Raw genomic sequence first — 24828 nt, 5'->3', positions numbered from 1 at the left:
GAACCAGACTCCCAGGCTGGGGAAGGAGGTGGCCAGCCTGGAGCAAAACCGAGTTGGCTGAGGCAGCCAAACTCCAGGAGAGAGAAAGGGAGAATTCTGCTGCCTGGGGCTGCTTTTGTTCCTGTTCCAGGATCTCGAGAAAAAAAAAAAAAAAAAAAGCCTCTGGGAAGAGTGACAGGTGAAAGAGCCAGGGAAGGACGGTCCCCCCAGTCCTGTTGGCCCATCGGACTCCCTCACCCATCCATGCAACTGGCCATCTGTTCTCCGAGGGGCTGGAGGTGGCCACACCCATCAGAGGCTGGGACCCTGGGCAGTGGGCAGCTCAAGATGCGTGTGGCAGAGGCCAGGGCCTGGCAGTAGTTTGTGGGGAGGGGAGCACGCTGGAGTCCGCTCTGGGAACAGGGCTGTGGCTGCCTCCCAAAACATGAGCTCAGCCTCCGGCAGAGGATCTGGCCAAGGGACGGGGCCTGGACTGGTGCCCTTGCTGCCCACCCAGTGGAGAGGGGAGGGCCCGTGTCCTCAGAGCTGTGCCACACAGGGAGCAGCATTTGAGGGGGACCTTTGAGAGGATCTCTCACACTAGAGGTGGTGCAGGGCTACAAGGGAGAGGTGGTCAGAGCAGGTGGGCAGGAGGGCGGTTTGGGATCCACCTGGGGGCAAAGTCCTGGGTGGAGCAGCGTGGCGAGGGACAGACTGGCCAGATGTGGCTGAGCACACCTGGAGGCTGCTGCAGACAGGATGGTCAGGGATGGCCTGGCTCCAACGGTGACATTGGAGCAAAGATTCAAGTGATGAGCAGGAGTCGCCCTGGCTACTGTTCAGGGAAAAGCATCCAGGCAGAGGGAACAGAGGCTGCAAAGGCCCTGAGGGCCCAGTGTGGTGGCTCATGCCTGTAATCCCAGCACTCTGAGAGGCTGATGCGGGTGGATCACTTGAGGTCAGGAGTTCAAGACCAGCCTGGCCAACATGGTGAATCCTTGTCTCTACTAAAAATACAAAAATTAGCTGGGCATGGTGGTGCACACCTGTAATCCCAGCTACTTGGGAGGCTAAGGCAGGAGAATCGCTTGAACCCGGGAGGTGGAGGTTGCAGTGAGCTTAGATCACGCCATTGCACTTCAGCCTGGGCAACAGAGTGAGACTCCATCTCAAAACAACAAAAAAAAGTTGGGAGGCTTGGCTGCAGTGACCTGGGTCCTGGGTGAGGAATGATGGGACTGATGAGCACAGGGGCCAACAGTGTGTCACTGTTTTCATTTTAAAGATGAGACCATTGGCTGGGTATGGTGGCTCATGCCTGTAATCCCAGCACTTTGGGAGGCCAAGGAGGGCAGATCACTTGAGGTCAGGAGTTCGAGACCAGCCTAGCCAACGTGGTGAAACCTCATCTCTACTAAAAATAACAAAAATTAGCCGGGCGTGGTGGCACATGCCTATAATCCCAGCTACTCAGGAGGCTGAGGCAGGAGAATGGCTTGAACCTGGAAAGCAGAGGTTGCAGTGAGCGAAGTTCATACCATTGCACTCCAGCCTAGGCAACAAAGGAAGACTCTGTCTCAAAAAAATAAAATAAAATAAAAATAAAGATGAGACCACCGAGGCTTGGAGTCTCAGCTGCATTGCCCAGGGTTACAGGGCCAGAGCTGAGACTCGTGCGAGACTGAGCCCCTGCTGCCTCCCCAGGGGTGGGATGCCTGGGGGACCAAGTCCAGTCCCAGCCCCACACACTTGGCTCATGCCCCAGACAGGTGGATGGGAGGAGGAGCTACCTGTTCCCATTAGGTTGGTCACAACTGTCCCCTAACATTCCTGTGGCCTTGCCTCATGCTGGGAACTCAGGAGATTGAGGACAAGTTTGTGTGGGAGTGTCACCCACCCTTAGACGGGGAGTTGGGCTATGTGAGGCAAGGCCCACCTCCTATATGCTAGCCTCAGCCGCCCCTCCAGGACATACACAGGGCTGGGCCCAGAGCATTTTTTTTTTTTTTTTTTTGAGACGAAGTCTCTCTCTGTCGCCCAGGCTGGAGTACAGTGGCGTGATCTTGGCTCACTGCAACCTCCGCCTCCTGGGTTCCAGCGATTCTCCTGCCTCAGCCTCCCAAGTAGCTTGGATTACAGGCATGCGCCACCAGGCCCGGCTAATTTTTGTATCTTTGAGTAGAGACAGGGTTTCACCATGTTGGCCAGGCTGGTCTTGAACTCCTGACCTCGTGATCCGCCTGCCTCAGCCTCCCAAAGTGCTGGGATTACAGGCGTGGGTCACCATGCCCGGCCTGTTTTTGTTTTTGAGATGGAGTCTTACTCTGTCACCCAGGCTGGAGTGCAGCGGCGTGATCTCAGCTCACTGCAACCTCTACCTCCTGGGTTCAAGAAACTCTCGTATATTGCTGGTGGGAATGTAAAATGGTACAGCTGCTTCAGGAAAGTTTGGCAGTTCTTTAAAGTTTGTTTTGTTTTTTGAGACAGAGTCTTGCTCTGTTGCCCAGGCTTGAGTACAGTGGTGCAATCTTGGCTCACCACAACCTCCACCTCCCAAGTTCAAGCAATTCTTCTGCCTCAACCTCCCAAGTAGCTGAGATTACAGGCATGTGCCACCACACTTGGCTAATTTTTGTATTTTTAGTAGAGTTAGGGTTTCACCATCTTGGCCAGGCTGGTCTCGAACTCCTGACCTCAAGTGATCCACCTGCCTCGGCCTCCCAAAGTGCTGGGATTACAGGCGTGAGCCACTTCGCCCAGTCAGCATTGTGGTTCTAGTTCACTGAGCTCAATGTCCCTGTACCCCGTGAGTGTTCCAGACCTTGGCACCAGCCTGAAGTGCCCGAGGTGGGGCCCCCACCCCCACAGAGGATGGTGCCTTTCTCTTTCCTTTCCATACATTTCTAGGAGCCTTCCCAGCCCCAGGAGAGCAGGTAGGATTGTCCCCATTTTAAGTGACTTGTCTGAGATGTTGGGCAAATTCGTCCCTTCAAGGGCAGCTTCTTGGCTCTCCACTGACCACATCCTAAACTTTTTAATGGCATCAGGATGGGGAAGCCAAGCCCGCTCTTCTGTGGCTGGTGGGGGTGGGGGCAGGGCTGCCTCCCAATGTCCCTGACGTGGTCCAGGATCGATCTGACGGGGCGGGGGTCCGGCTGCCAGCACCTGCCTGCCTGCCTGCCTGGTGGCCTGGCCACGAGCTTCTCCATGGGGAGCTGGCTCTGTTCTTTCCAGGGTAAGCCATCCGGGCCACTCTTGCCCTGGGTTCCCCGGCCACCTCAGCTGAGCAGAGACTCTGTTCTCCTGGTTTGGGAGGAGGGGGCACAGAAGTGGGGTTTGGAGTTCCATTTGGTTCAGGAAGAATGCTGAGCAGAGCCTGGGATTCAGGATGGTGTGGGCTGATGGAGGGAGGATCCCTTCTTTAGGGCTGGATGCTGCGGAGACTGGGCCTGGGGTGGCCACAGGAGAGAGGTGAGCTTCAGACGGACCCCTCCCTAGTCGGGGTGGGCTGGGGGATGTAGACTCGGTCCTCCCTGGAGCAGGCGTGGACTGAGGGGTGGAACCAGGTTGGGGTGGACCCAATGCAGGGACTGCCGGAGGGAAAGTAGCCTCTTCAAGGAATGCTGTGGAGACCCCATTCCTTCCTTTGTAACCTCTGCCTTTGAGCACCTTTGGGAGAGAAGAGGGGGCTCAGGAGAGAAAGCCATTTGAGATTTTCGGGGCATTGATGCATGTTCCTTTGGGGCCACCAGGAAGCGGGAGTCAGGTGTGTGGCCCATCTGCATTTCAGCCCAGCGGGTCCAGGGGATGAGAGGGGAGTTGGTGTGAGTCCACCTCCTGGGGCTTATGTTCTGGGGGTGTGCAGACATGCACCCCAGTTAGCCTGGGAGGCAGGTTGTGCAAACCAAGGGGGAACAGAGCCCCATGGGGTTGGGAGGGAGAGAGACGCAGAGAGCCCCTTGAGGTGGCTACAGATCAGGGGATGTGGAGTTGCTGTGGATGGGTAGGAGGACTTCCTTAGGGGATCCCAAGGGTAAAGTGCTGTACTCAAGGCAGAAGGATAGAGCTTTGCCTGAAACAGCCTGCTTGATGCCTGTGGTATTGGTATAATGCCTTTTTTCTTTTTTTTTTTTTTTATCTCTTTTGAGAGGATCTCACTCTGTCACCCAGGCTGGAGTGCAGTGGTGCGATCATGGCTCACTGCAGCCTCCAACTCCTCTCTCAGCCTCTCAAGTAGCTGGGACTACAGGTTCACACCACCATGCCCTGCTAATTTTTGTATTATTATTATTATTATTATTATTTGAGACGGAGTGTTGCTCTGTTGCCCAGGCTGGAGTGCTGTGGCGCCATCTTGGCTCACTGCAAGCTCCACCTCCCGGGTTCATGCCATTCTCCTGCCTCAGCCTCCCAAGTAGCTGTTAGGTGCCTGCCATCACGCCTGGCTAATTTTTTTTTTGTATTTTTTTTTTTTTTTTTTTTTTAAGTAGAGACAAGGTTTCACTGTGTTAGCCAGGATGGTCTCGATCTCCTAACCTCGTGATCCGCCCACCTCAGCCTCCCAAAGTGCTGGGATTACAGGCGTGAGCCACCGTGCCCGGCCATTTTTGTATTATTTTGTAGAGACAAAGTCTCGCTATGTTGCCTCCTGAGCTCAAGTGATCCTCCCGCCTCGGCCTCCCAGAGTGTTAGGATAACAGACATGAGCCACCACACCCGGCCAGTGTGATGCTATATTAAGAGCACCTCTCACTCCCGGAAGCACCCGGGTTTGAATGTGAAATCATGTGGTCACCTTATTTATAGCCCCTCCTTTGTGGTCACAGTGCTTATTGGCACATCAAAGGCTCTGAAAAGTCCTGCAGACAAGTACCCTTCGCTTTGTTGAAGTTGCTGTTTCTCAAGCTTCTTTGAACTTGGAGGTTAAATTGTTTTTTTGTTTGTTTGTTTGTTTGTTTTTTTCATAATACCTAGGAACAGCCTGTGGAGCTATGTTCTGTGGAACGTTTAGGAAGGGACCAGATCCTAGCAAAGGACACTTTTTTATCTGCCCCCAAACCACTGGGGCAGAGGGCTGAGTTCATCACACATCTCACTTCATGACATGTCAACACTGTGGGTCCCTGCAAGGTCCCTCTCGGTTATTTTATTTATTTATTTGTTTATTTATTTATTGTTTGAGACAGAGTCTCGCTCTGTGGCCCAGGCTGGAGTGCAATGGCACGATCTGCGCTCACTGCAACCTCTGCCTCCTGGGTTCAAGCAATTCTCCTGCCTCAGCCTCCCGAGTAGCTGGGATTACAAGCGCGTGCCACCACACCAACTAATTTTTGTAGTTTTAGTAGAAACAGGGTTTCGCCATGTTGGCCAGGCTGGTCTCGAACTCCTGGCCTCAAGCCATCTGCCTGCCTTAGCCTCCCAAAGTGCTGCAATTACAGATGTGAGCCACTGCATCCGGCTATTTTTTATTTTCTATTATTTTTACATTTTTGTAGAGATGAGATCTCTGTGTTGCCCAGGCTGGTCTTGAACTCCTGGCCTCAAGTGATCCTCCTGCCTCAGCCTCCTGAGTAGCTGGGACTACAGGCTTGAGCCACTGTGCCTAGCTTCCTCTTGGTGTTTCTTTCTTTTTTTTTTTTTTTCTTTTTGTTTTTGAGATGGAGTCTCGCTCCCATCACCCAGGCTGGAGTGCAGTGGCGTAATCTTGGCTCACTGCAACCTCCACCTCCCAAGTTCAAGCGATTCTCCTTCCTCAGTCTTCCGAGTAGCTGGGATTACAGGCATGCGCCACCATGCCTTGCTAATTTTTGTATTTTTAGTAGAGATGGGGTTTCGCCATGTTGGCCAGGCTGGTCTCGAACTCCTGACCTGAGGTGATCCACCTGCCTTGGTCTCCCAAAGTACTGGGATTACAGGTGTGAGCCACCACGCCCAGCCCAGTGTTTCTTAATTGATTCATTTTTTGTTGTTCCCTATTCCTCTTCCCCCACCCCCAGGCCACCGTGCCCTGTGCTGGATGTGGGGATGCTCCTGAACTCTGCTGTGTCACCAAGAATCACATCATAAACACTGTCCCACATAACCTGGACAAATAATGTTTTAAAGGTTGCTTAATAGTCTGAATAATGTGACCATAATTTATGTAACTGCTCCTCAGTTTGGAGGCTCTTAGATTCAGTTTTTTATTTTTGTGAAGGTCAAGATAGTGAGTCAGTTTTTCCCTTTCTAAATTATTTCCTTGGGAAATAGACTAAAGAGTGCATTCCTTATTTTATTTTTTCTTTTAAAACATATTAGATTTCTGGCTGGGCACCATGGCTCACACCTGTAATCCCAGCACTTTGGGAGGCCGAGGTGGGTGGATCACCTGAGGTCAGGAATTCAAGACCAGCCTGGCCAAAATGGCAAAACCCCGTCTCTACCAAAAATACAAAAAATTAGCCAAAGATGGTGGTACACGCCTGTAATCCCAGCTACTCGGGAGGCTGAGGCAGGAGAATCACTTGAACCCAGGAGGTAGAGGTTGCAGTGAGCCGAGATCATTCCACTGCGCTCCGGCCTGAGAGACAGAGTGAGACTCCATCTCAAAAAAAAAAAAAAAAAAAAAAAAAAAAAAAAAAAAAAAAAAAAAAAAAATTCAGGCCAGCCTCTGAGCCCTGAGAAGGAGGCATAAATGAATTAGGAGTGATTTCTTCTGTGGAATTGCTAGACTGGGGGAAGGATGAGCCAGAAGAGCAATGGGGGTTTGCAACCTGAGTGCATGGGTGGTTGCAGGGCCTCTTGAGATGTGGAGGATGGTGGAGGAGCTTTGGCAAGAGCTAAGGAGGGAGGTCATGTGGGTTCAGGATGTTGGGTGTGAGGTCCTGGAGGAGGTGGGTCTTGATCCTGACTGAGGTGAGCAAGAGGGGATCAATTTGTTTCTTTCTTTCTTTTCTTTTTTCTTTCTTTTTTTCTTTCTCTTTCTTTATCTTTTTCTTTCTTTCTCTTTCTCTTTCTTTCTTTCTTTCTTTCTCTCTCTCTTTTTTTTTTTTTTTTTTTGAGACAGAGTCTCACTCTGTCTCGCCCAGACTGGAGTGAGTGCAGTGACATGATCTCGGCTCACTGCAGCCTCTGCCTCCCAGGTCCAAGTGATTCTCCTGCCTCAGCCTCCCGAGTAGCTGGGACTACAGATGCCTGCCACCACGCCTAGCTATTTTTGTGCTTTTTTAGTAGAGATGGGGTTTCACCATGTTGGCCAGACTTGTCTCGAACTCCTGACCTCAGGTGATCCACCCACCTCAGCCTCAAAATGCTGGGATTACAGGTGTGATCCACCACGCCCAGCCGGGATCAGTTTCATTCTACATCTTACTGTGTCATTTGAATCATTTACAAGGAGAATGTATTTGTGTCTTAAAGAAAAAAATGTGGTCACATGTCGGCAGTAGCTAAAGCTGTAGCAGTTGGTAGATTATGCAGTGGGTGGGGGGGGCACCGTGTAGATCGGGGTCCCCTGCTACTGATCAGAGAAGAAGGTTTGTTGTTGTTGGATTTTTTTGTTTTGTTTTGTTTTTTTGAGATGGAGTTTCGCTCTTTTGCCCAGGCTGGAGTGAAGTGGTGTGATCTCAGCTCACCGCAACCTCCGCCCGCCCAGGTTCAAGTGATTCTCCTGCCTCAGCCTCTTGAGTAGCTGGGATTACAGGCGCCTGCCACCATGCTGGGCCAATTTTTGTATTTTTAGTAGAGACGAGGTTTCACCATGTTGACCAGGCTGGTCTCGAACTCCTGACGTCAGGTGATCTGCTCAACTCGGCCTCCCAAAGTTCTGGGATTCCAGGCATGAGCCACTGTGCCCCGTGTAATTTTTTTCTCAGAGGCAGTGTCTCCCTATTGCCCAGGCTGGATTGCAGTGGTGGGATCATGCCTCACTGCAGCCTAGAATTCTCTCTCTCTTTTTTTATTTTTATTTTTTAGAGGTGGGGTCTTGCTATGTTGTCCAGGCTGGTCTTGAACTCCTGGCCTCAAGTGATCCTCCTGCCTTGGCCTCCTAAAGAGCTGGGATTACAGGCACACACCACCATGCCCCACCAGGGTGATGAGTTTTAGATAAAGCAGTCAGGAAAGGCTTCTCTGAGGAGGTGAGGGAGCCAGCTCTGTGACTTTCTGGGGCAAGAGGTCTTGGGAAATACCCACACCCACATCATTCGAGGTGGAGCCCTCCCCGCTCCTCCCCCGGGTCCCATATTTTGGGTTCCTTCCTCAGTTACGCACGTGGTGTGGCAAGCTGAGTTGTAGTTGCTGGCATCCTCACTCCACCCCTTTGCCGAGCCCCGTTTGGCCACGCCTCTTGTCCACAGTGTCTGACACAGGGTCTGGCACCTAGTAGGTCCTCAGGAAGTGGGGTCCCTCCTGATGAGATTGAGCAGGAAAAGACCAGTCCCCACCTCCCCAGGCTGGGCAGGACCCACATCCTCGCAGGCAGAGGGGAGAATGCGTCATCTGGGCGCCCTTTTTATCCCCACCAGCTGCAGGACCACGCCACCAGCTGCAGCCACCCTGCACCATATCCTTAGGCCCTTGTCATGCTTTGAACTTGAAAATTGCAGTAAATTCCTTTGTGGCTCTTGTCTGGGCAGGAATCACTGTCTGGGGAATAAATCAACTGCACGTAGGAGGTTTATTTTAATTTTTTTTCTTTTTTTTGAGACAGAGTCTCGCTCTGTCACCCAGGCTGGAGTGCAGTGATGCGATCTCAGCTCACTGAAACCTCCGTCTCCTGGGCTTAAGCGATTCTCCTGCCTCAGCCTCCCAAGTAGCTTGGATCACAGGCACCTGCCACCATGCCCAGCTAATTATGGTATTTTTAGTAGAGATGGGGTTTCACCATGTTGGCCAGGCTGGTCTCAAACTCCTGACCTCAGGTGATCCACCCACCTTGGCCTCCCAAAGTGCTGGGATTACAGGCATGAGCCACCTTGCCCGGCCTATTTTAATTCTTTTGGAGATGAGGTCTCGCTCTGTCGCCCAGGCTGAGTGCAGTGATGCGATCATGGCTCACTGCAGCCTCCACTCCCTGGGCTCAAGCAATCCTCCTGCCTCAGCCTCCCGAGTTAGCTGGGACTACAGGAGCGAGCCACCATGTCTGGCTAATTTTTGTATTTTTTGTAGAGACAGGGTCTCACTGTGTTACCCAGGCTGGTCTCAAACTCCTGGCCTCAAGCGATCCTCCTGTCTCAGCCTCCCAAAGTGCTGGGATTACAGGCATGAGCCATGGTGCCCAGCCTCATGTGAGGTTTAAGTCTGTGTTGCTGGGCCCAGCTGGAAGTCAGTAGTGGCTCTTTGCCTTCGCGGGGGTTTGCTGGGGAACTCAGAGGGCAGTGAGGCCCAGGCTGTGCCCACAGGGAGCTCCCAAACAGCTTGCCTTTGGCCTGCGAGGATATGGACCGAGGAAGTGCCTGTTAACCAGGTTTCAAAAACTCCATTGTATAGACATCGGCTTCCCTGGGAGGAGACACAGGACATGGAGAATGTCAGTGCTGGAAAGGACCCTAGCTATTTCTGACCTAGTCCTTTGTTATATCATGGGGAAACTGAGGCGTCCATCTGGGAAGGCACAGACTTGGCTTGCCCTGGCCAAGCCAGTGTGGCACTGATGACTCCCTGGAGGGATAGGGAATTTCCTGTGGTTTCCCAACTGCAGGAAGCTGAAAATGTCTCAGCGTGCATGGAATTTGATGAGGGTTTTGTCCCTGTGTTGCGGGGGCAGCCGAGAGTCCCACTACTAAGAGGAAGAATGAAGCGAAGTACCACGTGCAGTTGCCATGGGCTCGTGGCTTGGATTTTTGCAGCTGTTGAAACAACTGGTCCCTGGGCCTGTGACCCCTGGGAGGGGAGGGAGTCAGGGAGAGATTACCTGAGGGTCTGCCTGGGCCCGGACAGCTGGGGACAAGGACAGCTGAGCAGGCAGCTTCTCACCAAGAATAGCCATGCTGGGTCACCTTCGACCTGGGGACCCTTCTCTGGGCTCTGAGCACAGAGGGCAGGTAGAAACAGACATTAACTGGGCTACAGCGGTTCTGTTCAGTTAGCAGAGGTCACAGAGCTCTCTCTGCATAGGAAAGTGCCCTAGAAATGGATATGGGGTAGGAGCTGGCGCCTGCCAGGCACCCACTGTGCGTGTGGTCAAGAGGGAGGGTTCTGGGTGGGCGCGGGAGCTCGCACCTATAATCCCGGCACTTTGGGAAGCCAAAGCAGGAGGATCGCTTGAGGCCAGAAGTTTGAGACTAGCCTGGCCAACATGGCAAAACCCCGTCTCTAATAAAATAGAACAACAACAAAATAATAGCCTGGGGTGCTGGCACGCACCTGTAATCCTGGCTACACTGGAGGTTGAGGCATGAGAATTGCTTGAACCCGGGAGGCGAAGATTGCGGTGAGCAGAGATTGCGCCATTGCACTCCATCCTGGGGACTCCAGCCTGGGCAACAGAGTGAGACTCTGTCTCAAAAAAACAAAAGAGGGAGGATTTTGAAGCCAGACTAGCTAGGTGTCCTACTCTGCCTGGGTAACCTTACCCTCTGTTTCCAAACCTGCAAGGTAAAAATATGATGTATTCTTATAATGAATAGCCCAGCGTGGTGGTGCATGCCTGTAATCCCAGCTACTCAGGAGGCTGAGGCAGGAGAATCACTTGAACTCGGGAGGTGGAGGTTGGAGTGAGCTGAGATTGCACAAGTGCACTCCAGCCTGGGTAACAGAGCGAGACTCTGTCTCAAAAAAAAAAAAAAAAAAAAAAAAAAAAGTGCCCTGTCCATTGAGGAGCATGCAGTTGACACTTCATAAATGCACCTGCTATTTTAATTATTTTATTTTGTTATATATTTATTTTTTGTAGAGACAGGGTCTTGCTATGTTGCCCACACTGGTTTTGACCTCCTGGGCTCAAGTCATCCTCCTGTCTCAGCTTCCCGAGTAGCTGGGATTACAGGCTGCACCGCAGCACCAGGCTTATTTATTTATTTATTTTTAAGAGATGGGGGTCTTGCTGTGTTGCCCAGGCTGGTCTTGAACTCCTGGGCTTAAGTGATCCGCCTACCTTGACTTCCCAAAGTGCTGGGATTACAGATGTGAGCCACTGTGCCTGGCTCCCTTCCCTCCGTCCCCTCCCCTCCCCTCTTTTCTTTTCTTTTCTTTTCTTTTTTCTTTTCTTTTCTTTCTTTTTGTCTTGCTCTATCACCTAGGCTGGAGTGCAATGGTGCCATCTTGGCTCACTGCAACCTCCACCTCCTGGATTCAAGCAATTCTCCTGCCTCAGCCTCCCAAGTAGCTGGGACTACAGGCATATGCCACCATGCCCAGCTAATTTTTGTATTTTCAGTAGAGATGGGGTTTCCCCATGTTGGCCAGGTTGGTCTTGAACTCCTGACCTCAAGTGATCTGCCCACCTCGGCCCCACAAAGTGCTGGGATTTAGGCATGAGCCACCGTGCTCGGCATGAGACTGGGTAATTTACAAAGAAAAAGAAGTTTAATGGAGTCACAGTTCCATGTGGCTGGGGAGGCCTCACAATCATGGTGGAAGGCAAAAGGCATGTCTTACATGGTGGCAGACAAGAGAATGAGAGCCAAGCAGAAGGGGAAACCTCTTATAAAATCATCAGATCTCGTGAGACTTATTCACTACCATGACTAGCCTGGCCAACATGGCAAAACCCCGTCTCTAATAAAATAGAACAACAACAAAATAATAGCCTGGGGTGCTGGCACGCACCTGTAATCCTGGCTACACTGGAGGTTGAGGCATGAGAATTGCTTGAACCCGGGAGGCGAAGATTGCGGTGAGCAGAGATTGCGCCATTGTACTCCATCCTGGGGACTCCAGCCTGGGCAACAGAGTGAGACTCTGTCTCAAAAAAACAAAAGAGGGAGGATTTTGAAGCCAGACTAGCTAGGTGTCCTACTCTGCCTGGGTAACCTTACCCTCTGTTTCCAAACCTGCAAGGTAAAAATATGAGTATTTTCTTTTCTTTCTTTTTGTCTTGCTCTATCACCCAGGCTGGAGTGCAATGGTGCCATCTTGGCTCACTGCAACCTCCACCTCCTGGATTCAAGCAATTCTCCTGCCTCAGCCTCCCAAGTAGCTGGGACTACAGGCATATGCCACCATGCCCAGCTAATTTTTGTATTTTCAGTAGAGATGGGGTTTCCCCATGTTGGCCAGGATTACAGGTGCAGGTTGGCACAGGATTACAGGTTTCCTCCAGTGTAGCCAGGATTACAGGTGCGTGCCAGCACCCCAGGCTATTATTTTGTTGTTGTTCTATTTTATTAGAGACGGGGTTTTGCCATGTTGGCCAGGCTAGTCTCAAACTTCTGGCCTCAAGCGATCCTCCTGCTTTGGCTTCCCAAAGTGCCGGAGGAGAGGGGACGGAGGGAAGGGAGCCAGGCACAGTGGCTCACATCTGTAATCCCAGCACTTTGGGAAGTCAAGGTAGGCGGATCACTTAAGCCCAGGAGTTCAAGACCAGCCTGGGCAACACAGCAAGACCCCCATCTCTTAAAAATAAATAAATAAATAAGCCTGGTGCTGCGGTGCAGCCTGTAATCCCAGCTACTCGGGAAGCTGAGACAGGAGGATGACTTGAGCCCAGGAGGTCAAAACCAGTGTGGGCAACATAGCAAGACCCTGTCTCTACAAAAAATAATCATGGGGGAAACCACCCCCATGATTCATTAAGCTCCCACTGGGTACCTCCCAAAATGTGGAAATTATGGGAGCTACAATTCAAGATGAGATTTGGGTGGGGACACAGCCAAACCAAATCAGTCCTGCTGCCTATTGTCTGGGAGCTCAGGTGAAGCTCAGGTGAAGCACCTGATATCTCTGAGCCTCAGTTTTCTCGTCTCTGAAATGGGGGCAGTTGGGGATCAGATGAGCTATCGTATGTTAAGCTCTTAGCACAGAGTCTCATGCAAGCCTGTGATTACTATGGTTGTTTTTTTTTTGTTTTTTGCTTTTTTGTTTGTTTGTTTGTTTGTTTGTTTTGAGATGGAGTCTTGCTCTGTCACCCAGGCTGGAGTGCAGTGGTGCTGTCTCGGCTCACTGTAACCTCTGCCTCCCGGGTTCAAGCAATTCTGTCTCAGCCTCCTGAGTAGCTGGGATTACAGGTGCCCACCACCACATCCGGCTAATTTTTTTTGTATTTTTAGTAGAGACGGGGTTTCACCATGTTGGCCAGGCTGGTCTTGAACTCCTGACTTCAGGTGATCAGCCCACGTCAGCCTCCCAAAGTGCTGGGATTATAGGCATGAGCCGCCGAACCTAGCCACCCTTCCACTTTCCGTTGTCTGTGGACCCTGAGGCCTTAGGCTGGGCTGCAGCTTGGGGAGGGGAGAGAGGGGGAGGCCCAGGAGAGAGTCAGGAGGGTTTTCTTTTCTGTCCCAAGAGAGACAGAAGGGGACATCTTTATGCAAGAAGTCTGTGGCTGTGTCCGTCTATTAGGAAATAGGCTGGTAGCCTTTTGTGGGCCCTGTAACTGTCTGAGGGCGAGGATGGGGGTCTTGGAGACCACTTGCACAACACCTAGGTCCCACATACGGGCCACAGGGGGTCTCGGGTCAACAGCTGAGGGCCTGAGCCCACCCAGTGGGGAGGTGGCTTGTAATCCTTGAGAATGGGTTCATCTCTGGCCCAGGACTTGCAGTTTCCTTGAGAAGTGGAAAGCCATTGCTTCTTTTTTTTTTTTGTCTTTTTAAAGATGAAGTCTTTCTCTTTCCCCTAGGCTGGAGTGCAGTGGTATGATTTCAACTCACTGCAATCTCCACCTCTCAAGTTCAAGTGATCCTCTCACCTTAGCCTCCTCAGTGGCTGGGATTACAGGCACCTGCCACCACACCTGGCTAATTATTTTATTTTTAGTAGAGATGGGGTTTCACCATATTGGTCAGGCTGGTCTCGAACTCCTGATCTCAGGTGATCCGCCTGCCTCGGCCTCCCAAAGTGCTGGGATTACAGGCGTGAGCCACCGTGCCCGGCCTGGAAACATTGCTTCTGAGGGCGTACTTTCCTGGGGATGCTCTGGAGGGCTGGAAGAGTAGGGGGAGACCTGAGGAGGACCTGCCCAAGACTGCACAGCCAACCATTCCTGCCTCGGTTTCCACAGCAAGACCTTGTCTCTACAAAAAATACAAATATTAGCCCAGTATAGTGGCAGTTGTCTGTGGTTTCAGCTACTCGGGAGGCTGAGGGAGAGGATCGCTGGAGCCCAGGAAGTCAAGGCTGCAGTGAGCCACCATATCGCCAATGCACTGTAGTCTGGGTGACAGAGCAAGACCCTGTCTCAAAGAGTAAATAAATGGGTTGGGTGTGGTGCCTCACGCCTATAATCCCAGCACTTTGGGAAGCTGAGGCGGGCGGATTACTTGAGGTCAGGAGTTGGAGACCAGCCTGGCTGACATGGTGAAACCCCATCTCTACCCAAAAATACAAATCAACCACCTCCCAACCCTAGACTCTGTGCTCCTGGGGCCACCCAGGGACCAGCCCCACGCCAGCCCTAACAGCCACCTCTTTCCCTTTCCCTCTCCTCTGCAGGCTCCCCGCTGCACAAACAGTCATCCGGACCATCCTCCTCCCCGGCCGCAGCTGCTGCCCCCGAGAAGCCGGGCCCCAAGGCGGCGGAAGTGGGGGATGACTTCCTGGGGGACTTTGTGGTGGGCGAGCGGGTGTGGGTGAACGGCGTGAAGCCAGGCGTGGTGCAGTACCTGGGAGAGACGCAGTTCGCACCGGGCCAGTGGGCCGGCGTGGTGCTGGACGACCCGGTGGGCAAGAATGATGGCGCGGTGGGCGGCGTGCGCTACTTCGAGTGCCCGGCCCTCCAGGGTATCTTCACGCGGCCCTCCAAGCTGACCCGGCAGCCCACGGCCGAGGGCTCGGGGAGTGATGCCCACTCCGTGGAGTCGCTGACTGCCCAGAACCTGTCATTGCATTCGGGCACGGCCACGCCCCCACTGACCAGCCGCGTCATCCCCCTGCGGGAGAGCGTCCTCAACAGCTCCGTGAAGACCGGCAACGAGTCGGGATCCAACCTCTCAGACAGCGGCTCTGTGAAGCGGGGCGACAAGGACCTGCGCCTGGGGGACCGCGTGCTGGTGAGTGCGGGCAGTACTGGGCTCTGGGCCCAGCCTCCCTTCCTTCCCCTGCTCCGCCCCACTTGGCAGAGCTGGACCCCCCCCCGGGCTGGGCAGGGTGGGGACTCAAAGGGGGTTCGGACAGGGTACAGCCTGGGACACCTATTCCTTATTAGGACCATACACAGTGACAAGAGAGACAGGTAATGTGGGCTCTGGAGACTGTTGCTGTGTGACCCTGGGCAAGTGCCTTAAACTTTCTGGGCCTCACTCTTTCTATCGGTAAAATGGGATTTTTTTTTTTTTTTTTTTTTTTTTTTTTTGAGATGGAGTTTTGCTCTTGTCGTCCAGGCTGGAGTGCAGTGGTGTGATTTCAGCTCACTGCAACCTCCACTTCCCGGGTTCAAGCGATTCTCCTGCCTCAGCCTCCCTAGTAGCTGGGATTACAGGCATGTGCCACCACGCCCAGCTAATTTTTGTATTTTCAGTAGAGACGGGGTTTCACCATGTTGACCAGGCTGGTCTTGAACTCCCGACCTCAGGTGATCCACCCACCTTGGCCTCCCAAAGTGCTGGGATTACAGGTGTGAGCCCCCGCACCCGACCAAAATGGGAATTTTAATTGTACTTCAGTCATAGTTGGAGATGCATTAAAACGTATCACTCGTTTAGACAGTGCCTAATACTAAGTACCCATACATTTTGGCTATTATTGATATTATCTATTGATCCAGCTCATCCACATGCATGTGCCAGGCATGTACTGGAAAAGGCTGGGAACTGGAGTTCTCAAGACCCCTGGTCCTGGCCGGGCACAGTGGTTCATGCTTGTAATCTCAGCACTTTGGGAGGCTGAGATGGGAGGGTCACTTGAGCCCAGGAGTTCAAGACCAGCCTGGGCAACGTAGTGAGACCCCATCTCTAAAAAAAAAAATACAAAAAAAATTAGCCAGGCATGGTGTCATGGCCCTGTACTCCCAGCTACTCAGGAGGCTGTGGTGGGAGGATGGCTTGATCCTGGGAGGCAGAGGTTGCAGTGAGCCAAGATAGTGCCACTGCACTCCAGTTTGGGTGACAGAGCCAGACCCTTTTTCAATAATAATAATAAGGCCGAGCACGGTGGCTCACACCTGTAATCCCAGCACTTTGGGAGGCCAAGGCGGGCAAATCACCTGAGGTCAGGAGTTTGAGACCAGCCTGGCCAACATGGCGAAACACCATCTCTACTAAAAATACAAAAATTAGCTGGTTGTGATGGCGTGTGCCTATAATCCCAGCTACTTGGGAAGCTGAGGCAGAAGAATCACTTGAACCCAGGAGGCGGAGGTTGCAGTGAGCTGAGATCATGCCACTGCACTCCAGCCTGGGTGACAGAGTGAGACTCTGTCTCAAAAAAGCAATAATAATAATAATAATAGTGGTTATAACCCCTTGCCCAGGGCCAGGAGGTGCAGACACCTTATCAGTTACAACTCGAGTGATCAGTGTTGTTGAAGTTGAGAGAATTGGGTCACTGGAGCTGACAGCTTCCTGCCAGGGACCCCTCTTCTCCACTAGCCCCAGCTGTTGGGGCCAGGTTGGAAAGGGGACAGTGACCCCCAAGTCTTCTAGAGTCTGAATACAGCAGTGACCTGGGTTGGTGGTGGTCAGGTGGACGGGACAGGGCTGTGTCTTGCTGTCCAACCAGGCTATGGTGGCCTTGGGCTAACCCTGCACCTGGGACCACAGCGTTGGGAAGAGACTCATAGGGTACAGGGAAATCCCTGATACGGCCTTCTGGGCCTGGGGTGTGAGGAGCTGTCGGTGGGGCAGGGATTCCCTGTATCCAGTCTGCAAGACTTCCTGGGGAAGGTAGTTGGTCGTTCCAACCTGAGGTGGGGGAGCACAGGCTTGGAGCTCCAAAGCCGAGTGGAGAAGGGCAGGGGGTCTGAGGACCCAGAGCAGGGATCCCCAAAGGGTATTGCTGCCTGGGGTCCTCCCTCCCTGCTCTGAGAACCTGGCAAAGGTTTCTGGGAAGAGCCTTTGGGGTTGTGGGTAGGGGAGCGAGAGGAAATGTTTACACCCATGGCCCCGTTGAATCCTCAAGCCTGTGCTGTGATGCTGTGATGTGGTTTTATCATCCTCACTTTATGGATGGGGAAACTGAGGCTCAGGGAAGTTTTGTTTGTTTGTTTTTTGTTTTGTTTTGTTTTGTTTTTCTAGTCTCACACTGTCGCCAGGCTGGAGCGCAGTGGCGCGATCTCGGCTCACTGCAACCTCCACCTCCCAGGTTCAAGCAATCCTCCTGCCTCAGCCTCCCGAGTAGCTGGGACTACAGGCACGCGCCACCACGCCCTGCTAATTTTTTGTATTTTTAGTAGAGATAGGGTTTCACCATGTTGGCCAGGATGGTCTTGATCTCTTGACCTGCCCACCTCGGCCTCCCAAAGTGGTGGGATTACAGGTGTGAGCCACCGTGCCCAGCCTCAGGAAAGTTTAATAACTTGTCTGAAGTGACATGTGACAAGTGCCTGCCCACTGTTCACTGAGCTGTATTTCCTCTCTGCCCTGGCCAGGGTGAGGGCTCTGCTTTTTTTTTTTTTTTTGGAAACAGGGTTTTGTTCTGTTGCCCAGGATGGAGTGCAGTGGTGCAGTCATAGCTCACTGCAGCCTCAAACTTGGACTCAAGCAATCCTCCTGCCTCAGCCTCCCAAGAAGCTGGGACTACAGGCCCATGCCACCATACCTGGCACCACGCCTTTGCTAGCCTGGTTCTCCTGGACAGAACTTCCCCTGGGTGACCTGGTAGTGAGCGTGGCCAGATGTGGTCCCTGTCCTCCAGCCACCTCCAGCTTACAGGAGAGAGACCACGAGGCCAGTGATCGCAGACATCAGTGTCTCCCTACAGAGTCTGCCAAGTGTGCTGTGGTGCTCTCAGAGCCTGGCCTGGTGGGGAGGCTGCCCCGAGGAATGGTGTGAGGGCAGAACTTAGGGAATGGCCTGGCATTGGCCTAGCAATGTGGGGCCAGAGCATCGTGCCAGGCAGAGACCCATGGCCTGAGAGACTAGAGAAACTGTGAGAAGAGGCCCGGTGCGGTGGTTCTCACCTGTAATCCCAGCACTTTGGGAGGCTGAGGCAGGTGGATCACCTGAGGTCAGGAGTTCGAGACCAGCCTCACCAATATGTTGAAACCCTGTCTCTACTAAAGATACAAAAATTAGCCGGATGTGATGGCACGTGCCGGTAGTCCGAGCTACTCGGGAGGTTGAGGCAGGAGAATCGCTTGAACTTGGGAGGCAGAGATTGTAGAGAGCCGAGATCACGCCATTGCACTCCAGCCTGGGTGACAGAGCGAGACTCTGTCTCAAAAAAAAAAAAAAAGGAAACTGAAAAGAGCAGGGAGGCTGAGTGGGCAGTGGGGGAAGCCAGGGAACGATCACACTTCAGAGGCTGACCTGGGTGACCCCACAGGGCCAGGGACCTGGGATGGAGCCAGGGCTTTGCTCTAAGAGCTGAGGTAGCTGTGGAAGCTGCAGCCGTGTGACAGGTTCATGGGTTAAGGACATCACACCTGCTGCTTTGTGGGGATGGGATCGGAGGGGGCAAGAGTGGAGCAGGGGCCGGGCGTGGTGGCTCACACCTGTAATCCCAGCATTTTGGGAGGCCGAGGTAGGCAGATCACTTGAGGTCAGGAGTTCAAGACCAGCCTGGGCAACATGGCGAAACCTCACCTCTACTGAAAAATACATGGTGGCCAGGCGTGGTGGCTCACACCTGTAATCCCAGCACTTTGAGAGGCCGAGGCAGGCGGATCATGAGGTCAGGAGATCGAGACCATGGCGAAACCCCGTCTCTACTAAAAATACAAAAAATTAGCCTGGTGTGGTGGTGGGTGCCTGTAGTCCCAGCTACTCGGGAGGCTGAGGCAGGAGAATGGCGTGAACCCGGGAGGCGGAGCTTGCAGTGAGCCGAGATGGTGCCACTGCACTCCAGCCTGGGTGACAGAGCGAGACTCTGTCTCAAAAAAAACATGGTGATGGGCGCCTGTAATCCCAGCTACTCAGGAGGTTGAGGCAGGAGAATCGCTTGAACTCAGGAGGCGGAGGTTGCAGTGAGCTGAGATGGTGTGGCTCCACTCCAGCTTGGACAACAGAGCAAGACTCTGTCTCAAAAAAAAAAAAACAAAACCCACAGTGGAGCAGGAACGGCAAGGCCCAGGAAGGAGGCTGGACTCCTGGACCCCTGCACCATCCTGTCCAAGGAACTTGTTTTGGGATCGTCACTCTGCTCTTCCTCCTGTAACTCCCAGGAAAGCCAACCCCATCCAACAGGACCTGGGCAAACGGCTTAGTCTCCCTGACCTGTCTCCGGGGTCTGAGGGCACCTAATGGGGGTGGGTACAGCAGGGAAATCAGGCCCAGGTCTGTGATATTGAGCAAGTCACTTACAGAGCCTCATCCTCATTCATTCATTCATTCATTCATTCACTCTCCTTGTGTCCATTCAGCAAAATGGCCATGGCCCAGCACTCTTGTTTTGCTTTATGCTTTTTTGGGGAGCATTAAGAGAGCTAATGACAGCCGGGCACGGTGGCTCACGCCTGTAATCTCAGCACTTTGGGATGCCAAGGCAGGCAGATCACTCAAGGTCAGGATTTGGAAACCAGCCTGGGCAACATAGCAAGACCCTGTCTCTACTAAAAATACGAAAAAAAAATAGCCAGGCATGGCGGTGCATGCCTATGCTCCCAGCTACTAGGGAGGCTGAGGTGGGAGGATCACTTGAGCTCAGGGGGTCAAGGCTGCAGTGAGCCATGATCGGACCACTGCACTCCAGCCAGGGCAACAGAGTGGGACGCTGTCTTAAAAAAAAAAAAGAGAGAGAGAGAGAGAACTGGTGGATGTGAGGATGAGTCATAGTCTGCAAGGAGCTATGGCTGTGCACAGTCTGACTAATGTCGTGGGAGTGCCCTGGGCGTGGGCCTGTGACCCTGTTGGGGCAGGAAGTGGAGGCTCTGGGGGTTACTGACCAGCCCAGATTGCTCCCTTGATTGGGGAGCAGTAGGTTTAATCCCAGTTTCATCCCACCTGGCATTCCCCCTGCACCTGCTCTCCCTGCAGGGAGTGGGAGCTTCTGACCATCTCGGGGTGTAGTGTGCAAGAGAGGGGCATGAGATGGGCACTGCCACTGCTCTAGAAGTGTCTGCTAAGCCCTGGCCTGTCTGCAGGGTTGGCAGCAGCAAGGGGTCTGGGCTACCTTGACCTTGACTTCTCAGTCTTTAAGTAGATTGCATCCTATGGTTGAAACACTGCTTTCTGGGGGGGCATACCTCACACTAGGCACTGTGCCTAGCACGGTTTTTTTTTGAGACAAGGTCTTGCTCTGTCACTCAGGATGGAGTGCAGTGGTGCAGTCATATCTCACTGCAGCCTCAAACTCTTAGGCTCAAGCGATCCTCCTGCCTCAGCCTCCTGAGAATCTGGGACTACAGACGTGCACCACCATGCCTGCCTAATTTTTTTAATTTTTATTATTTATTTTTTTTTTGTAGAGATGGGGGTCTCGCTATGTTCCTCAGGCTGGCCTCAAATTCCTGGCCTCAAGCGATCCTCCTGCCTCAGCCTCCCAAAGTGCTGGGATTACAGGCATGAGCCACTGAGCCCAGCCTAGTTGACGATTTAGGCTAGGGAAGAGACAGGACATTCCAGGTTGGGATTACAGAGCAGAAGGATCCAAGACTGATTATGTAGACAGAGCGGCAGAGACCTGGTGCCAGAGAGGAGGGGCTGAGAAAGCAATCCCACCTGAAGGCCAGAGACCAGAGAGAACAACCCAGACTCACAGACAGGCCTCCATGGCAGAGACACCAGGGCCCTACCCAAGGAGGAGACAGAGGAGGGTGGGATCTGGTCTGGAATCAAGCCCAGCTGGGATTGAGAAGGCCACAGAGTGTAGTAAGAAGAGGTCCACCTGTCTCTTTCACTCCCTGGCTACTCTGAACTTCAGTCTCTTCTTCCATGAATGTGGTAACAGTACCCGCCTCATGGAAATGTCAGATTTGGAATTCTTGTCTTTCATGTGCCAGGCACATGTAGTTGGCCCTGGGAGATGGTGGGACAAGAGCTAGTTTTAACTGGGGAGCTGGATTTACTTAGGCACACTGAGGCATACTTGGGGTGTCAAGAGAAATTAACATTTTATTTATTTAACTTTTTTTTAGACAGAGTCTTGCTCTGTCGCCCAGAGTGGAGTGGAGTGGCGTGATCTCGACTCACTGAAAACTCTACCTCCCGGGTTCAAGCGATTCTCGTGCCTCAGCCTTCCAAGTAGCTAGGATTACAGGCGTGCGCCACCCACCTGGCTAATTTTTGTATTTTTTAGTGAGACAGGGTTTCTCCATGTTGCCAGGATGGTCTTGAACTCCTGGCCTCAAGTGGTCCACCCACCTCAGCCTCTCAAAGTGCTGGTATTACAGTGAGTCCAGAAGTAAAATGAAATTAACATTTTAGAAAGTCATAGGCCACGCATGGTGGCTCATGCCTGTAATCCCAGCATTTTGGGAGGCTGAGGTGGGTGGATCACCTGATGTCAGGAGTTCAAGACCAGCCTGGCCAACATGGGGAAACATGGGGAAACCCCATCTCTGCTAAAAGTACAAAAATTAGCCGGGCATGGTGGCAGGTGCCTATAATTCCAGCTACTCAGGAGGCTGAGGCAGGAGAATTGCTTGAACCTGGGAGGCGGAGGTTGCAATGAGCTGAGATCCTGCCATTGCACTCCAGCCTGGGCAACAAGAATGAGACTCTGTCTCAAGAAAGCAAGAGAGAGAGAGAGGAACAAAGAAATATTTAGGTTCAGATAAACATGGTAAATAAACATACACATTTATTTTCAATCCCTCCTGAATTTGCACTAGAATAACACTGAAGAGATGTTTGGGTTTTTTCTTTTTTTGAGATGGCTTCTTGCTGTGTTGTCCAGGCTGGAGTGCAGTGGCATGATCCTAGCTCACTGCACCCTCAAACTCCTGGGTTCAAGCGATCCTCCCAACTCATCCTCCTGAGTAGTTGGGACTACAAGTGTGTGCCACCACACCCATCTAATTTCTGAATTTTTTTTGTAGAGAGGGGTCTTGCTATGCTGCCCAGGTTGGTCTTGAACTCCTAGGCTCAAGCAATTCTCCTGCCTCAGTCTCCCAAAGTGTTGGGATTACAGGTGTGAGCCACCACATGCAGCTATGAACATAAATTTTTTAAAAAAGAGCTAGTGGTAGGAGAAGAGGAGAAGCAATCAGTGTCCATCCAGAAACCCTAGCTGTTCAGTAACTGGCCACATGTTGGCCTCTAGAAATGAGGCTGCCATTGGGGCCAGGAACAGAATTGGTTTAAAAGTCTTTAGATGCAGCTGGGCACAGTGGCTCACGCCTATAATCCCGGCACTTTGAGAGGTCAAACTGGGTGAATCACTTGAGGCCAGGAGTTCGAGACCAGCCTGGCCAACATGGTGAAACCCCATCTCTACTAAAAATACAAAAGTTAGCTGGGTGTGGTGGTGCACACCTGTAATCCGAGCTCCTTGGGTGGCTGAGTCAGGACAATCACTTGAACCTGGGAGGCAGAGGTTGCAGTGAGCTGAGATCACGCTGCTGCACTCCAGCCTGGGAGACAGAGTAAGATTCTCAAAAACAAACAAACAAACAAAAAAAGACTGGCCATGCACAGTGGCTCAAACTTGTAATCCAAGCACTTTGGGAAGCTGAGGTGGGAGGATTGCTTGAGCCCAGCAGTTCCAGACCAGCCTGGACAACAGAGTGAGACCCTGTCTCTACAAAAAAATAAAAAATAAAATTATTCAAGTGTGGTGTCGCATGCCTGCAGCCCCAACTACTCAGGAGGCTGAGGAGGGAGGACTGTTTGAGCCCCGAAGTTCGAGGCTACAGTGAGCCATGAATGCACCACTGCACTCCAGCCTGGGTGACAGAGGGAGACCCTACCTCTAAAAAAAAAACAAAACAAAAACAAAAACACCTTAGATCCCCTGCCCCGTCCCCGTTCCTGCCTTGCCTGGTGACTACTCGTTACCTGGTCATTCCCCTTGCCTGGTGAATGTTCCCCTTGCCTGGTGACTGTTCTTCTAGCTGATGTCTGGTATGGACACTTGGTCTCCTGAGAGGATGACAGAGAATTATTGGATAGAGGGATCCCAGGCAGGAGGGACTGAAAAAGGTACATGAAGTGAACGTGTGTATTCTTTTTTTTTTTCTTTTAAGACGGAGTCTCACTCTGTCGCCCAGGCTGGAGTGCAATGGTGCGACCTCAGCTCACTGCAAGCTCCGCCTCCCGGGCTCACGCCATTCTTCTGCCTCAGCCTCCTGAGTAGCTGGGACTACAGGCACCCATCACCACGCCCTGCTAATTTTTTGGTATTTTTAGTAGAGATGGGGTTTCATCGTGTTGGCCAGGCTGGTCTCGATGTCCTGACTTTGTGATCCGCCTGCCTCGGCCTCCCAAAGTGCTGGGATTACAGGCATGAGCCACCGTGTCCGGCCAAACGCGCTGTACTCTCAGTCCCCCTTACCTCCATGGGGCTCCCTGAGCCTGGTGGCCATGCCTACTCCCTCCACAATGGAGATTACAGGAAACTTCTCTGGAGAAAACAGCTGGTCCTCTGAGAAATAAGAGAAGGTGACACAGGCATTAAATATGAACAAAAACTCCACTGAATATGTGAGTATGAATATTCATGAGCATGAATATTCATGTTGTATAAATATTCAGTGAACAAAAAGCTCTGGGAAATGAAAAATATCACAGAAATAAGAAACTGCACAGAAGTGTTAGAAGATAAAGATAAGAAAATATTTCAGGAACTAGAACAGAAAGGAAACAGCCCAGGGGCGGGGGCTCACACCTGTAATCCCAGCACTTTGGGAGGCCAAGGCAGGCGGATCACTTGAGGTCAGGAGTTCGAGACCAGCCTGGCCAATATGGTGAAACCCCATCTCTACTAAAAATACAAAAACTAGCCGGGCATGGTGGTGGGCACCTGTTATCTCAGCTACTCGGGAGAATGAGGCAGTAGAATTAGGAGGCAGAGGTTACAGTGAGCCGAGATCATGCCACTGCACTCCAGCCTAGGGAACAGAGTGACTCTATCTCAAAAAAAAACAAAAACAGGAGCCAAAAGAGAAGAACATTAGAGAACCTATTTACAGAAAAGGGGAATGGAGAAAAAGGAGGGGGGAAAGTCAAATAATTAATTCAAGAAAATTCCCCAGATTGATAAGGGTGTTTCTTGATTGAAAGGGCCCCTGGGAGCCCAGGACAGCGGATGGAAAAAGGCTCACATCAAAGCACCTCATTGTGGCTGGGCGACGTGGCTCATGCCTGTAATCCCAGTGCGTTGGGAGGCTGAGATGGGAGGATCCCTTGAGCATAGGAATTTGGGATCAGCCTGGGCAACATACTGAGACCCTGTCTCTTAAAAAAAGAATGAGGGGGCCGGGTGCGGTGGCTCATGCCTGTAATCCCAGCACTGTAGGAGGCTGAGGAAGGAAGATTGTTTGAGGCCAAGAGTTCAAGACCAGGCTGGGCAACATAGTGAGATCTCATCTCTACTAGAAAATGTTAAAAATTAGCTAGGTATCGTGGTGTGTTCTGTAATCTCAGCTACTTGGCAGGCCAAGGCAGGAGGATCACTTGAACCCAGGAGTTCAGGCTGCAGTGAGCCATGATCGCACCACTGCACTCCAGCATGGGTGAC

General features: G+C 52.1%; 1 protein-coding gene across 3 annotated transcripts in view; it reads left to right on the top strand.

Moving 5' to 3' along the window:
* The window catches only part of CLIP2 (CAP-Gly domain containing linker protein 2), a 119927-nt gene that overhangs the window by 40602 nt on the left and 54497 nt on the right, over positions 1–24828 (top strand). For all 3 annotated transcript variants that reach the window (XR_010122559.1, XM_055292842.1, XM_055292841.1), the window contains exon 3: positions 14551–15107. Coding sequence is in view for 2 of the 3 variants with exons in the window: in XM_055292842.1 (XP_055148817.1) it covers positions 14551–15107 (557 nt within the window). In the remaining variant the exon portion in view is untranslated. The remainder of the gene's footprint in view (positions 1–14550; positions 15108–24828) is intronic.

Source organism: Symphalangus syndactylus, chromosome 9 (genome assembly GCF_028878055.3).
Source record: "Symphalangus syndactylus isolate Jambi chromosome 9, NHGRI_mSymSyn1-v2.1_pri, whole genome shotgun sequence".
NCBI lineage: Eukaryota > Metazoa > Chordata > Mammalia > Primates > Hylobatidae > Symphalangus > Symphalangus syndactylus.
This window is presented reverse-complemented; position numbering and strand designations above follow the sequence as displayed.